Here is a 16,747-nt window from a genome sequence, read left to right on the forward strand (position 1 = left end):
GTTTCTGGTCTTCCATTCAAGTCTTTAATTAATTAACTTTGAATTAATCAAATAGTAAATTAATTAATTTTAAATTAGTTTTTGTGTATGGTGTAAGAGAGTGGTCGGGTTTCATTCTTTTGCATGTGGCTGTCCAGTTTTCCCAGTATCATTTATTCTTTTTTTAATTTTTTTTTTTAAGCTTATTTATTTTTGAGAGAGAGACAGAGACAGAGCATGAGCTGAGCACGGGCAGAGAGAGAGGGAGACACATAATCTGAAGCAGGCTCCAGGCTCTGAGCTGTCAGCACAGAGCCCGATGCAGGGCTAGAACCCACGAGCCATGAGATCATGACCTGAGCTGAAGTCCAGTGCTTAACCGACTGAGCCACCCAGGCTCCCCCCAGCATCATTTATTGAAGAGACTGTCCTTTTCCCTTGGATAGTCTTGCCTCCTTTGTCCTAAATTAATTAACCATAGGTTTATTTCTGGGCTCTGTTCTGTTCCACTGATCTATGTGCCTTTATGCCAGTACCATAGTTTTGATTACTATAGCTTTGTAAATTAATTTTAAATCAGGGAGCCATGATGCTTCCAGCTTTGTTCGTGCTCAAGATTGCTTTGGCTCTTTGGGGTTTCTCATGGTTCCACACAAATTTTAGGATTGTTCTATTTCTGTGAAAAACGCCATTGGAATTTTTATAGGGATTGCCACAATAACTGATTTTTAAAGTTTTTACTATGTGCCATGTGTTGTTCTCACAGGATTGCTTGGTAACTTGATACCATTATCTTTATTTTGCAGATGGGGAAACTGGGGTTTGGAAAAGATAAGTAACTTTTCTAAGCTTAGACACAGTGGCTTCAGGATTTGAGCCTAAACTTGCCTAACCTGTGCTCTTAGCCTCTTCGGCTCCCTGCAAATAGGAATGATGCACCTGTCGTAACTGGTGCACCTACCACAACTGAACACCTCTGAAAAATTATCATTCAATCTCTAGAACAGTGCTGTCCAGTGGGAATATAATGGGAGTCACAGGTGAAATTTTAAATTTTCTAAAAGTTATATTGGGAAGGTAAAAAGAAAAAGGTAAAATTAAGTTTTAAAACGATTCATTTAACCTAAGGTGTGCAAAGTATTTCGATTTGTAATCCGTATAAGCATTACTAAAATATTTTACATTATTTTGTTTTCATACTAAGTTTGCAGTGTGGTATTTTACACTTGCAGCACATGCCAGTTCTCACTAGCCACATCTCAGGTATTCAGTAGTCACTTGTAAGTGATGGCTATCATGTTGGATAGCACAGCCCTAGACTGTGAGATGTGAAAATTATGGTGCCCTCTTGGTCTTACAGTCTTCTTCCTCATTTGACAAGTATAAATTAGATCTAATTAAAAAAAAAAAATTTTGTAGTAAAATACACCTAATATATACCATTTTAACATCTTTAAGTGTACACAGTCCAATGGTATTTAATATACTCACGTTGTTGCACAACTGTCACCACCAATTCTATTCATCTTGTAAAACTGACACTCTGTAAACCCATTAAGTAACTCCTCATTTTCCCCTCCCCCAGCCCCTGGCAGCTTCTGTTAAACTTTCTGTCTTTATGATTTTGACTACTCTAAGTAGCTCGTATCAAAATGGAATCATGAAGTATTTGTCTTTTTATGACTAATGTATTTTATTTAGCATAATGTCCTCAAGATTCACCTATTTTAGCAGTTGTTGTATCATATTGCAGAATTTCCTTCCTTTTGAAAGCTGAATAATATTCCCTTGTACATATATATACTGCGTTTTATTTGCTCGTCTCTGGATAGACACTTGGTTGCTTCTATCTTTTAGCTATTATGAACAATGAATGGTACTATGAACATGGATATGCAAATATCTCTTCAAGACCCTGCTTTCAGTTCTTTTGGTTATATACCCAGAGATGGAATTTGCTAGATCTTATGGTGATTCTATTTCTGATTTTTTGAGGAACCACTGTATTATTTGCACAGCAGCTATGCCATTTTACATTCCCACCAGTCATGTGTAAGCATTCCAATTTCTCCACACCCTCCCCAGTACTTGTTTTCTGTTGTTTTGGTAGTAGCTATCCTAATGAGTGTGTGTCGGCATCTCGAAGTTTTGATTTGCATTTCCCTAGTGATTAATGATGTTGAGTGTCTTTTCAGGTGTCTATTGGCCATTATATATCTTCTTTGGAGAAATACCCATTTGAGTCTTGTGCTCATTTTTGAATTGGGTTGTTTCTTCTGTTGTTGTTGAATTTCAGTTCTCTGTGTTTGGGATATTAATCCCTTATCAGATAAACGATTTTTTTTGGAAAATTTTTTTCTTATTAAGTAAACTTTACCCCATCGTGGTGCTTGAACTCACGACCCCAAGATCAGGAGTTGCATGCTCTACTGACTGAGCCAGTCAGGCCCCACCCCCACCCCCACTTTTTAGACAAATGATTTACAAATAGTTTTTTCCGTCCTGTGGGTTGCCTTTTCACTGTATGGAAGTATTTTTTGATGCACAAAATTTTTGACTTTTTATGAAGTCTGATTTATGTATTTTTTCTTCTTTCTGTGCCTTTGGTATCATATCCAGGAAATCATTGCCAAATCTAAGGTCATGAAGCTTTTGTCCAGTGTTTGCTTCTGAGATTTTAAGTGTTTTAAGTCTTATATTTATTCCCCTGATTCATTTTGAGTTAATTTTTGTGTATAGTATTTGATAAGGGTCCAGCTTAATTTACTTGCATATGAATATTCAATTTCCCCAACATTTGTTGAAAGCTGCCTTTTTCCCACTGAATGACTGTGGCATCTTTGTCAAAAATCATTTGACCATGTATGTGAGGGTTTACTTCTGGACTCTCTATTCTTTTCATTGCTATATATTATCTGACTTTATGCCAGTACCACATTATTTTGATTACTGTAGATTTGTAGTAAGTTTTGAAATCAGAAAGTGTGAGTTCTCCGGGTTTGGTCTCTTTTTCTTTTTTTGGTCAAGATTGTCTTGGCTACTTGAGGTAGTCCCTTGAGATTCTGTATGAATCTTAGGATTTCTGTTTCTGGAAAAACCATCATTGAGATTTTAATGTGGATTCCATTGAAGCATTGAAGGATCTGAATTTTAATGTGGGAGTAAGCATTGTTTTTAGTCTCTCAATATGCATTTCTTTATTTTATTTTTTATTTTTAGTAGCTCTTTTAAGGTAAAATGTGGCATACATGGAGATACACATCTCTCAATATGCATTTCAGGTTTACTGCTTACATTGCTTATTGGAAACTGTTCACTTAAAACAGTTATATTTTTAGGACTAAACCTGTTAAAGCCAGATTTTCTTATACTTAATCATCTCTTATCTAGTAGCGGATATCTGAACAACTCCTGAAATCTCACTTTTTAATTTTTCTTTGGGGTTAGATAGTCCTGGTTTTCAATTAGATACTATATTCATTGGTCTAAGAGGAAGATGTTGCCATCTTGGAAGATGCTATGCAGAGATTGGAAGAAGTGAGAGGGCTGGAACTATTCGTAGTAGGCAGCCATGCCCTACAGCCTAGCCTGTTTGTTTCTCCTACTTAGAAGAACCAATCTTAGCAATTATCACCACTTTTAGAAGCAATGAATCAGTACCCTTTCTGAAATCTTTCTTGTTGGCATCAGAGTTAAAGCTCAGTAAGTTGCTATGGCTTTCCTGGGTGTTTTTAGACTCAAAATAAAATTTTCTCTTTCAGAATTTGGTGTTCACCTGGCAGAGCTGACCGTAGATCCCCAGGGAGCACTGGCAATCCGTCAGGTAAGTCCACACTGATTGACCCAATTTATAAGTAATTTCCCTTTTACTTGGTAATAAAACTTTCTTATTGGAAAGAGAAAGAATAAGGCCAATTTACAAATAACCTGGGATTTTGTACCAGATTTAGATATACTTCAAATGAATGTATTAGGCCGTCTGTATGTATATGATTTGCATATATGAAGAAAGTCTTTTTCTTGTTGTACTACTTGGCTTATTCTCTTCACAGCTGGCATCAGTCATTTTGAAGCAATATGTGGAAACTCACTGGTGTGCCCAGTCAGAGAAGTTTAGGCCTCCTGAAACTACAGAAAGGGTAAGGAGAGTTACTTGATTAGTCCACCTGTAAAGAGTGAGAGGGCCATCTTAAGAGATTGAGCTGTCACCAATCTTTGACAACATGGGGCAATCAAAAGGCAGAAAAGGAGATTGATTGGTAGCTGGCATTATCGGCAACATGCTGTAGGTAAGAGACCTGAGTGTCAGGCTGACCTGTGTTCACATTGCAGTTCTGCCTTTTACTAGCCATGAGAATATTGGAAGAGTATTTTAACCTCTAAGCTTCAATTTCCTAAATATCTAAAATTAGAATTAGAAATCCAACTTCAAAGAGTTGTTTGAGGATTAAATGAACCAATGGTTCTACTTAGTACAGCACTATGCAACCATTCTGGGCTCCCAAGAAACTCTGAGATACAAGGTCTAGGGCAGCACTGCCCATTGAAACTCTGTAGCTATGAAGATATTCTGTATCTGTGTTGTCTAGTACAGTAGCTACTGGTTACGTAGGGTGTTGAGCACTTAAAATGTGACTGCTGCAACTCAGGAAGTGAATTTTTTTATTGCATTTCATTTTCATTTAAATTTAAAGGGCCACATGTAGCTGGTGGCTAACGTAATGGACCGCGTAAGTTTAGAGATAATAGATGAACTCTCCAAATGAACAATTTGTCAAGTTTGTGTATTGGAATTTTTGATAGATATGCGATACCTCGTGTGCGTTGCTTTTTCAACACATAAACTGGATGGGACTCTACCAGTCACTTATAACCTGGTCTAATGACAGGTGGGCTTTTCTCCTCTGCAGGCAAAAATTGTTATCCGGGAGCTATTGCCCAATGGGTTGAGAGAATCAATAAGTAAGGTGCGCTCCAGTGTGGCCTATGCGGTGTCAGCCATTGCCCACTGGGACTGGCCCGAAGCCTGGCCCCAGCTCTTCAACCTGCTCATGGAGATGTTGGTGAGCGGAGATTTAAATGCAGTCCATGGAGCCATGCGAGTGCTGACAGGTATTAGAAGCTATTCCCTGGTATTGGTACTTGGATCCCAAGAACACTTACAAGAGGTTACGTGACAGAATGCCTCTGACCAGTAAGAACTGAAATTTATAGCTCTACTTGATGCTCCTCCTCCCTCCTAGTTTTTGTCCCCATGTCTATCTATCCTCCTGCTCCCTTGACTCTTTCCAGGGAATCACGTGGGTTTACTATTTCTACTACTATGAAACCTTAGCCCTTGAGGATAGAGTAATAGCATAGTAGTTGAGGATTCAGATTTCAGTTCATATTCTGGTTTTACCTTGACCCAAGTTACTTAGTCTCCTGAGAGTCAGTTTTCTTGTATATAAAATGAAGATAATAACAGTGTTTACCTCACACGGTCTTTTGGTAAGTTTAAATGAGCTAATAAATCTACATAAAGTGTTTCGTGTAATAACTGACTTGGGGGGCATCTGGGTGGCTCAGTCGGTTAAGTATCCGACTTCAGCTCAGGTCATGATCTCACAATCCGTGAGTTCAAGCCCCGTGTCAGGCTCTGTGCTGACAGCTCAGAGCCTGGAGCCTGCTTCGGATTCTGTGTCTCCCTCTCTCTCTGCTCCTCCCCTGCTCATGCTCTGTCTCAAAAATATAAAAACATTAAAAAAAATTTAATAACTGACTTGGAAGTAGTAAGCACTCAGTAAATTTTAGCCATTATGATCATTATCATTATTATACTCATTTTCTACTTAGTTCAACCAACTCAAAGTTAAGAATAGTCAAATAGCATTCTTTATAGGAATATAACAAAGAAGATAAAAACAATATATGATTCTGACTTTCACTTGGTCAGCTTAGACCAAGTGTTTGGTATCTTTTCTTTCTTTCTGTTCTAAGAAGGTGATAAAAATACTTGAAGAAAAGTACTTTAATCCAAGCAGATTTGGTGGATATCTTGTCTAAGCTTGATTAATCTATTAATCCCTCACAGAGGGATATGGTCTCTCATACCATATAGGTATGGTATGAGTTTCCCAGCTTTGCGAGTTCTTCTCTGGTTCCTGTCCCCCTAGAGGAAGTCACTACTCTATTTTGCCTTCAAGGAATCCTTTCCTGGACATTAGCAACCTTCTGTTGGTCTTTTGGAAATCATATTTTCCCTCTGCTCAGACAGGCTTGTGAAATGTCTGCCCATATCTTCTCTCTTTCTCTGTGACCTGCTAACTTACCGGAAATGTATTCTTACCTAGTTATGAATACCATTTCTACTTTTCTTGACTCTCAGTTTATTGAACATGGCATCTAGTCCCAGTTTTACTAGTTCATGTTCTGTTCATGGTAAATAATAGCAATTCTCTGTCCAAAAGCAAATTCCTCATCCCCTTTTGTTTCAGACCTCCTCTTCCCACGTCTTTGCTCCCTTTTTCAACTGCCCACTATATTCAAAACATTCCTCGCTCAGATTTTCACTTCCCTGCTTATTATTTCCCTTGCTTCTCTTGTATGACTCATTATTCAGGTGACTTCATATATACTCCTTTCCATGGAATTCTTTAAAACTTCATGGTGCCAGAATATCAGTTAACAGCTATGTTTTCTACTAAGAGAAAAAGGCATGTTCCCCTCCAGTCTTCCAACACAAAGTTCAGCTTTCTAAAAAATCTAGAGGAGAGAGGTGGTTGTACATTTATCATACTTGGGATACTGTAGAACCATCATTGTGCTTGACTAAGGAAATCACTGTTCAGTGAGATCACTTTTCTGTCAGCCACAGGGAAAGAACTATGCGGGAAATGTGTATTGTTTTCTATTGGAGTCAGCAGACATGAGATGGATAGCTGCCAACCTCCATTCCCAAATAGCTGCTTCACGTATTTTCAAACAAGAATAGACTGTGTTCCAACAACAGCAACTCAGGCATGCGTGAAGACAGCAGGACATTGGTGTGTGAACAGGAGACCGTAGGAAAATGGGACTGATTCTCTTCAGTGTTTTTTAAGATACTATACCAGTCTCAGGACACCTGGGTGCCTCAGTTGGTTAAACATCCAACTTCAGCTCAGATCATGATCTCGCAGTTCAGGATTTTGAGCCCCATGTTGGGCTGTCTGCTGTCAGCACAGAGCCTGCTTCGGATCCTCTGTCTCCCTCTCTCTTTACCCCTCCCCTGCTCGCTCACACGCACGTGCGCACGTTCTGTCTCTGTCTTTCAAAAATAAAATTTAAAAAACATTTTAAAAAAAAAAGGTACTATACCAGTCTCCCTTTAATAAGCTTTCCATTAAGCTTATCTATTTTTAAATGAAAAGTAACTAACACTAATGGTGTAAAGGAAATGCAAACATAGCAGCTAAGGATTGAAATATTTGACCACAGGGGCACCTGGGTGGCTCAGTCGGTTAAGCATCCGACTTCGGCTCAGGTCATGATCTCGCAGTGAGTTTGAGCCCCACGTCAGGCTCTGTGCTAACAGCTCAGAGCCTGGATCCTGCTTCAGATTCTGTGTCTTCTCTCTATGCCCCTCCCATGCTCACGCTGTTTCTCTGTCTCTCAATAATAAATAAATAATTTAAAAAAAAATTTTTTAAATATATTTGACCACAGCTACAGCTTTTTCTTCAGTCTCCAAGAAGTTTGGAGATTGAGATCTTCCCCGTGTCTTATCCCTTTTCTAACTTGCTGAGTGACCTCAGAAAACTTATTTGGGGAGCACCTGGGTGGCTCAGTCGGTTAAGCATCAGAATTTGACTCGAGTCATGATCTCACAGTTCATGAGTTTGAGCCCCGCATCAGGCTCTGTGCTGACAGAAGCTGGAGCCTGCTTCAGATTCTGTGTCTCCCTCTCTGCCTCTAACCCACTCGCATTCTGTCTCTGTCTCTCTCAAAAATGAATGAACATTAAAAAAAAATTTTTTTAAGTGTTAATTGAGACTACTAGGAATGATTTTATAGGAGAGCAAAAAATGTGATTAAGCAATTTATTAGTAGGATTAAGTTAAACTACATTTTCCATAAAATTTGTTTTCGTTAATCTGCTATTCATCACATTTGTTTGGACTAATTTCTTTGGATTTCTAAAGAAAATAGAACATTTATTTTATTCAGAGCTCAAAATTTATTCTTTAGGAAGAAACCAAGCTAGTAAAGAAGACTCAGTCTTGAATACATGATCTTCATATGACTTCTGGAGATTGATATTGCCCAAAATTTGGGGGGTATATTAACCTTGAAAGTGCCGACATGCATTTCTAGTTGCAGATTCTCCTGAAAAATGTCCCAGTTCACTAGCTCCATTTCTATAGTGATAATGGGGAATTGCCAGGAAAAGCAGCAGAAAAAGTGAACAAACACTGGAACCCCGGGGCTTGTATTTATTTCACAGTTTTAGTAACATGAGACCCACGGGACCCCATGAGACCCCTTCATACTTTCCCAGTGCCTTGTGCAGAAAGTGAAGAGAAAGACACAACCTCTATTTCTCTCACCTTCTTCAAGTCTCATTTCATATATAGGTTGCTTTTTGCCACATTCGTATGGTGGAAATCCTTTCTCTTCCAATGAGCAGCAACCTCTGGCTTCTAGGTCAATAAATGTCATTCACTGGGAAGAATAACATATACAGAGTGGAGTTGAAGCCTAGTAAGCCTGCATATGTTTTATTATGCGGATCAAAACAACTCACCAAGAGAGAGTATTAAAAATGGAACCAAAAAGGGACGCCTGGGTGGCTCAGTCGGTTGAGCATCTGACTTCGGCTCAGGTCATGATCTGACAGTCCGTGAGTTCGAGCCCCGCATCAGGCCCTGGGCTGACAGCTCACAGCCTGGAGCTGCTTCGGGTTCTTTGTCTCCCTCTCTCTCTGCCCCTCCTCCACTCGTGCTCTGTCTCTCTCACTCTCCAAAATGAATAAATGTTTAAAACAAAATTTTTTTAAAAAATGGAATCAAATGTAAGACACCTTAAAGTGCATCTGGATGTTGACGATCAGGTATAAATTAGACTAATACAGGATTTTCCTAAGGTGACCTTACAAGGACTTTTATGCAGCTCTTAGAGATTTTCTTTCAGTGTTTACATAAAGGTTTTTTTCTCAATCTTACGTATTTTCCTGTATCTTTGTGCTATTCTCTTTCCCTTTCTAACAAATAATAACTCTTGCTACTGTTCCTTCCCCAGAATAAGACCACCAGGCCTGTGTCTTTACCTGTATGCTATCTGCTTGGGAACTGCCACTTAGAAGCAGTGTGAAAATTTTCCCACTTCCATATTTATAAAGCAGTATTTTTTATAATACTCCGTTTTTCTTTGTAGAATTCACTCGAGAAGTAACAGACACACAGATGCCACTTGTTGCTCCTGTCATCCTCCCAGAGATGTATAAGATCTTCACTATGGCCGAGGTATGCAATCTCAGCTCCAGGATCACAGCAAGTAAGAGCTGCTTAGGTTCTGGTCAGCCTCCACATCTCATGTGGGAGACTGTTATATTTGCGGCGATCCCCACACCTAAAGACCAGAACGGACAGAGATCTGAATCTGGGTTAACCTTACAACCTTCACATATAACTGCAGGGGCCAGCCTTTGATAAGGGAGTGAGAGAGCTGCATTGTTTCTTCACATTATGATCTCATAGCTCCTGGCACCCTGCATCCCCTGAGCACCTAGTGCTTTGTGCTCCCTCTATCCTCTCGTTACGGCATCCTGCCTCGTTACGGCACCTCAGTCAGCTGTGTGGAAGCAGTCTGTCACTGCATTGCCCATAATAGGTTTATAATATACTGTATATGTGTTTGATTACCGTATATACAAATGGTGACTCATTCACAGTAAACTATGAGTGCCCAGTGGGTAATGTCTTAACCTCCCTACTTCACTCTGCCCCCAGTCAAGGGTCTATCTTTTTTTTTTTTTTTTTTTAATTTTTTTTTTTTTTTTTTAACATTTATTTATTTTTGAGAGAGAGACAGACAGAGCATGAACAGGGGAGGGGCAGAGAGAGAGGGAGACACAGAATCTGAAACAGGCTCCAGGCGCTGAGCTGTCAGCACAGAGCCCGACATGGGGCTTGAACTCACGGACCGTGAGATCATGACCTGAGCCGAAGTCGGCCGCTTAACCGACCAAGCCACCCAGGCGCCCCAGGGGTCTATCTTTTGAAAGAAATACGTTGACTGTTGAGATTTCAAGCAGTGCCAAGCCTAATATTTTTAATAAAATCTGACCACAGAGGCCCACATATATAGGCTAATTCCAGTGAATTCTAACGTTCTGCTGGCTTTTATTCTCTGAATTACAGAGAATATCCGTATCTGCTGGATATGAGTGGATGGTGTTTCCGATCTCTCTAGGAATCCAGTCCCATGTCAGATTGAGAAGTCCTAGTTTTTCTTCTGACCCCAGATATGCAAACATAGACACAGACATACCTATCTCAGGGCTCTGCTGTAACTTTTCCCAGGTGTATGGTATTCGAACCCGTTCCCGAGCTGTGGAGATTTTTACCACTTGTGCCCATATGATCTGTAACATGGAGGAATTGGAAAAGGTAAGGAAGCCTTTTGGTCACTAACAGACTTCATGCTTAAAAATCTTTATGCCTTCTGTTGGAGGCACAGCAGTGACTGATTTCATTTCAAGAGTACCAGAATGCATGCTAATTGTGGTTGCATTTAACATTTTGATTACATTTGTATATAATTTAGTTTCCTTTCATTTGAGCCTTATTTCTTCTGACACCTTATCCTGCATCTTTTCATATTAATCATCACCCAGAACTTGACTACTCTTTTATAGCCTTTTTTTTTTGGTCTCACATGAGACAAAGCTAGCTGAAAAACACCAATCCCTGTCATTCCAAAGTAGTTTTGAAAAGTTGGTCTTGTACAATAACTTTTAAGAAGGCCGTGGTGAGGAACTGCAGGTGTTAGAGAAGGAAATATGAGATCTTGGGTAGCACTTCCAGTGACTTGATAGCTGTAGTTTTCTGATTGGAACCTGAGCCCAGAGAAATCTTTCGATGCCTCAGATCTTGGTGTTTGATATGTGCATTGAAGCCATTGATTTATAAGTATGTTCAATATTGACTGGTTTGTTACCAGGGTGCAGCCAAAGTTCTGATCTTTCCTGTGGTGCAGCAGTTCACAGAGGCCTTTGTTCAGGCCCTCCAGATACCAGATGGCCCCACATCTGACAGTGGGTTTAAGATGGAAGTCCTAAAGGTAAATATTTACTACCGTTGAGGTACTTGGAGTTTTAGAGGATGGTCTGAAATCATTGGTTTTTCTCCTCCATCACTTGTAACTCTCAGGTCTTTTTTCTCTGTAATTTCTCAGGCAGTGACAGCCCTGGTGAAAAACTTCCCAAAGCACATGGTGTCCTCCATGCAACAGATTCTGCCTATTGTCTGGAACACCCTAACTGAGAGTGCAGCTTTATATCCTTTTCAGAAAGCTTGAGGGACCTGCTACCACCTGTAGTCGGGAATCTAGCACTGGGTCTTGCATTCATACGACTCCACTTTTTTAAATGACTTTTTTAAAGTATCTGCTCTTAGTGTTGGAATGTGTAACATTCTCTTGTAGAATATATGTAAAGCAGACTCCAAATTCTATTTCTTTACTCTTCATCATACTTATGTGAGGACAGAAGTAAATTACACAGAAGAAGTAGAAGATCCTGTGGATTCTGATGGTATGTAGTTTATCTGATCTTAACAGATACACCACTCGGTGAGGAAAGGGCTCTAGGAAAGGGAAAAAGCCAGAGACAGATAATAGCGGTAACGTAGAGGCTTCACTCTCGTAAGTTAAGTTTTCTAGTTGAGTTTCCTTTCAGTGTATCAGATGTGGGGAAATGAGACATTGAAAATCTTTAATCTGTTCCTCAAAGGCATTTGCATAAATCTCATAAAATAGAATTTCTGATTCAGAAGAGATACCTTAAAGGCCATCTAATCCAGCCTACTTCTTTGTGGCAGATGATATTTTCATTTCTGTTTTAATATTTTTTAAGTGTTTCAAATCAAAAATAGACATGCTGGAAGATATATTCAGTGTTTCTGATTCTTTTGCTTAAGAAACCAAAGAATCTTTGATATTCTCAAAGTTCCTTTCTTTGACTCCTTAGCGTCCCTCTTTGTTCCCTTGGGAATAAAAATTAGCAAGGACTGTAAATATTCATTAATTTACCAAGATAATGTAGTTCATTTCCAGCATACATGCTGTCCTTTTGTTTGCTTGTCATTAAAATCTTCTCTTGTGTATTTCCTGTAGGTGAAGTCCTGGGCTTTGAAAATCTCGTCTTTAGCATTTTTGAGTTTGTCCATGCTCTCCTAGAAAATAGCAAATTCAAAAGCACTGTTAAGAAAGCCCTGCCTGAGTTGATTTACTATATAATCCTGTACATGCAAATCACTGAGGAACAGGTAAATGATATTTGGGAGACAGTTACCAGCTTCTTTTTAGAAAGTGCAACTTGAATGTGAGATCTAGGTCAAGTGAACAGTTTTATTTCTAAAAATAGACACTAGAAGAATAACTTCATGTGAAGTTCTAGGAAAGCTTTTTTTTTTTTTTTTTTTTTTTTTAATATTTGTTTATTTCTGCGAGAGAGAGAGAGAGTGCACGCAGGTGCACATGCAAGCAGGGGAGGGGCAGAGAGAGAAAGAATCCCAAGCAGGCTCTGCACTGCCAGCACAGAGCCCAATGTGGGCCTCAAACTCACAAACCGTAAGATCATGATCTGAGCCGAAGTCACATGCTCAACTGACTGAGCCACCCAGGTGCCCCTCTAGGAAATCTCTGGGTTCTGTGGTTTTATTAACTTCTATATTAGATAATTGGACTTTGCGAATACTTTTACTTTTGCTTCCATACTACCACTAACCAAAGACCCTGGTTTCTGGAAGAATCTATTCCTTCTCTATAAATACTGACATATAGAGATCATTAGCCTGGTTGTTGGGTCAGTAGACTAGAAAGGAGCATTAAAAAAATAAGATCATGCCTCTCATATAAATAGCACAAGAATCGACATAATTTTCACATTAAATATTCCATCAGACCTAATATAGTCAAATATATTCAGAGTTGATCTATCAGAAAGTGAAAGCTGGTTAAAAGTAGCAGAGAACTAGTAATCAGCTCAGTGTCTACTAGAGAGCAGTAACTTTTGTTACTTGCCTTGGTAAAGGATTTACTTCTCTACATCAAAGAGAAAAGACTGAGGCTAGAGTTCCGTTCAAGATAAAAACAAAAGAGGGTGCCTGGCTGGCTCAGGCGGTGGAGCATGTGACACTTGGTCTCGCGGTTGTGAGTTCAAGCCCTACGTTGTATGTAGAGATTGCTTAAAAATAAAATCTTTAAAAAATAATAATAAATGAAAACAAAAGGTTGAAATCTTCTGGGTGTGTGGATGAAAAAAGGGAACATATGAACCAGATTGGCAACCTCACAAAGACCTAACTGCATCATCCTTTCAGATTAAAGTATGGACAGCCAACCCCCAACAGTTTGTTGAAGATGAAGATGATGATACTTTCTCCTACACTGTTAGGATTGCAGCTCAAGACCTATTGCTTGTAAGTGGGTTCCCTTGATACTTGAACCAGAATATCCTAACCAATCACTTGAACGTTCCCTCTTCTTTGTAGACAGCTAACCCAAGTTGAGCAGTGTTATCGAGTGACTTTATCTTAGACTATTTTGAGGATAATAAAAGAGCTTCTCAAATGAAGTTTGAGACTCGGGAATTCCAAAGTCATTCCTGCTGGTTTTGGTTTACAAGTAAATATTAGATGTAAAAATTGTGCAGAGGATAAAGTGTTCTAATAAGGGTAATTGAATCAGGAACATTCAGTTTAATTCACTCTTAAGCCAGAATCTGTAGCATAAACCAGATGTTGGCAAACATTTTTAAAAAATTAGATTACTGAGAGATGAACATCCAAACAAACATCTGCTGTTTTCTTGGGCTCTCACTAGAGCATAGAATTGTCTCTGGGTCGAAGTTGTGTGAAGAAACTGCCTCTTGTGTTCTGTTGGGTGAGAGGTTCTCATTATTAGCGAACTCACTTCTCATTACCCTTTAGTATTTCTAAGGCACCTATGAAAGATCACAACTAAGTTTCAGTTTGTAGATTAGCCTTTTATTTCTACAGTCAAGCTCCCAGAATAAATAAATAAGCTTCATTCGAAGCTGAATTAATCATTGCTCACTTATACTCTGCTCAATATAGCCTGAGAGCTTTACATTTTGTTAGCTTTACAAGCCTAGGCACTGCAGAAATACTACTTTAATTCCATTAAAGACCCTGAACTAATAAGGGTTATATTTTTAATATGCCTAATTGGGACTTGACATGTATGTGTGAATGAGCGTGAACCATGGAGTTTGCAATTAAATTTGCAGTTTGCAATTAAGATGGGTTTAATTGCACAGATAGGTTTATTAACCCTCTCCTCTCTCCCTAGGCTGTGGCCACTGATTTCCAGAATGAGAGTGCAGCGGCCCTGGCTGCTGCAGCCACCCGGCACTTACAAGAGGCTGAGCAAACCAAAAACAGCGGTACCGAACACTGGTAAGAGTGAGCAACTGATACTTAACTTAGGGACATGTTCTGGGCATCAGATCTGAGGCAGATCCTTGCTTTGAATCATGTGTTTTAAAGCCATCCTCCCAACCTTAAAATAATTGGTTAAGATGCTTTTATTGTACCCCTTGATTCTGAAAGCCTTGAAGGGAAGGACCTTTACTTTGTTTTTAATTAGAAAAATCTGTTATTAAATTTCCCTGTTTTCAGCTGTAGGTTTAGATTAGAAGGGCAGATAAATGTCCCTTTTGGGTCAGATTGTGCTGGACTACCCATTCATGTTTCTACTTCCTTCAGATGTCTTTTTGGCAGTGTAGTTTGTTTTACCAGGCTATGGTATCACTTTTGCAGGTGGAAGATACATGAGGCATGCATGCTTGCCCTTGGCTCGGTGAAGTCCATCATCACTGACAGTGTGAAGAATGGCAGGATCCATTTTGATATGCATGGGTTCCTGACCAATGTCATCCTTGCAGACCTCAACCTCTCAGGTACATTTTAGTACAATGCCAGGATTCACGCCTGTCATCAACTCAGTTATATTGTTCATTTAGATAGGTAGGCCAGATATTCATGTGTCCTTAGGGTGGAAAATTCTTTTCCACCCTAGAGCTTGAACTCATCTAAACTTCTAACACAGCCTAGAGACCGTGGCTCAAGCTTTACCAACAAAGATACTGATATTGCCACATTCATAATTTTTCCACTCTGTTTACTTCCCTTCCAAATCTGTGCTCACATTTATGGATGGTTTTGACATTTGAATAGGATGCAGATTTGGTTGCTGTACCTTGAAAACTTTGGCTTGAGTTCTGTCATTATTAAGTCCAAACTACCTTTAGACAGTTTATGTCAGTGTCATTCTTCCTGTTTGTTTCCTGTCTTTTTTCTCAAACTTTATTCTTGGCCAATATCCAGATAATTAGAATGTTCCCTTCTCGGGGCGCCTGGGTGGCGCAGTCGGTTAAGCGTCCGACTTCAGCCAGGTCACGATCTCGCGGTCCGTGAGTTCGAGCCCCGCGTCGGGCTCTGGGCTGATGGCTCGGAGCCTGGAGCCTGTTTCCGATTCTGTGACTCCCTCTCTCTCTGCCCCTCCCCCGTTCATGCTCTGTTTCTCTCTGTCCCAAAAATAAATAAACGTTGAAAAAAAAAAAAAATTTTAGAATGTTCCCTTCTCATGTTCATGTTAGCTACTTGCCTTAAAAAAAAAAAAAAAAAGTAGGCTCTACTATATTTATTTCTCCAGCAATGTAGAGCAGTCATTAATAATCATCATTTCTCTCTTTGCCATCTTCAGCTACATTGTTTCTGCCTATGCCGTGCCTTATTCTGATCCTTAGAGACTTCCCCCATTACAAAAGGTCATCTTTGCTTTGTCCAAATACGTAAATTACGGGACATGTGGCATTGTTTGCTCTATTCTCAATCCGTTCACTTGCCTCTCACTCGTAGGCTAGCCGTTTGAGTAGCTGAAGCCATTTGAAAGCATTCTACTCTGACTCTAAATAGGTAATCTATTATAAGATATGTGTGGCATCACCTCCATTCTCTGAATCACAGAATTAAAGTGGTTGAACATCCAGAGCTCAGACCCATTGGGAATATCCTTTTTCACTCTATACTTAACTTACGCTGGTGAATATGTTTTCTTTTTTCATACTAGAATATAAGGTGTCTGAAAATAGAAATCATGTGTAATACATGTTTGTATCCCTCAATGCTTTGCATATAATAGACATTTCATAATTATGTGTTGAATGAAAGTGTTCAAAGTTCTCAAATCCATCAACATATTTTTTTATAGAATTTACCCTGGTAAAGAACCTTCAAAAATTCGTGGAGACTTCAGAATATTTACAACTGAGACAGTTGTCCTGCCTACAGTCAAAAACTTTTCTACACCAGCCATTCTCAAGCTTTCTGGTGTCAGGACCTCTTTGCTCTCTTAAAAATTATCAGTGGTCCGAAAGAGATTTTTGTGTGAATTTTCTGTGTCAATACTTAACATATTAAAAATTAAAACAGAAGTTTCTAAAACACAAGAATTGCAAGCATACATTTCATTAGCTGTCAGAGCTGTGGTGTCAGCACATCAG

General features: G+C 39.3%; 1 protein-coding gene across 1 annotated transcript in view; it reads left to right on the forward strand.

The window, feature by feature from the left end:
* The window catches only part of IPO9 (importin 9), a 54,095-nt gene that overhangs the window by 16,081 nt on the left and 21,267 nt on the right, over window positions 1-16,747 (forward strand). Inside the window, exons 2-13 of the mRNA XM_047839780.1 lie at window positions 3,741-3,802; window positions 4,032-4,118; window positions 4,890-5,091; window positions 9,373-9,461; window positions 10,521-10,607; window positions 11,161-11,280; window positions 11,395-11,495; window positions 11,694-11,752; window positions 12,334-12,485; window positions 13,542-13,640; window positions 14,533-14,639; window positions 15,003-15,142. Of these exons, the coding sequence (XP_047695736.1) occupies window positions 3,741-3,802; window positions 4,032-4,118; window positions 4,890-5,091; window positions 9,373-9,461; window positions 10,521-10,607; window positions 11,161-11,280; window positions 11,395-11,495; window positions 11,694-11,752; window positions 12,334-12,485; window positions 13,542-13,640; window positions 14,533-14,639; window positions 15,003-15,142 (1,305 nt within the window). The remainder of the gene's footprint in view (window positions 1-3,740; window positions 3,803-4,031; window positions 4,119-4,889; window positions 5,092-9,372; window positions 9,462-10,520; window positions 10,608-11,160; window positions 11,281-11,394; window positions 11,496-11,693; window positions 11,753-12,333; window positions 12,486-13,541; window positions 13,641-14,532; window positions 14,640-15,002; window positions 15,143-16,747) is intronic.

Source organism: Prionailurus viverrinus, chromosome F1 (genome assembly GCF_022837055.1).
Source record: "Prionailurus viverrinus isolate Anna chromosome F1, UM_Priviv_1.0, whole genome shotgun sequence".
In the NCBI taxonomy this organism is placed as follows: domain Eukaryota; kingdom Metazoa; phylum Chordata; class Mammalia; order Carnivora; family Felidae; genus Prionailurus; species Prionailurus viverrinus.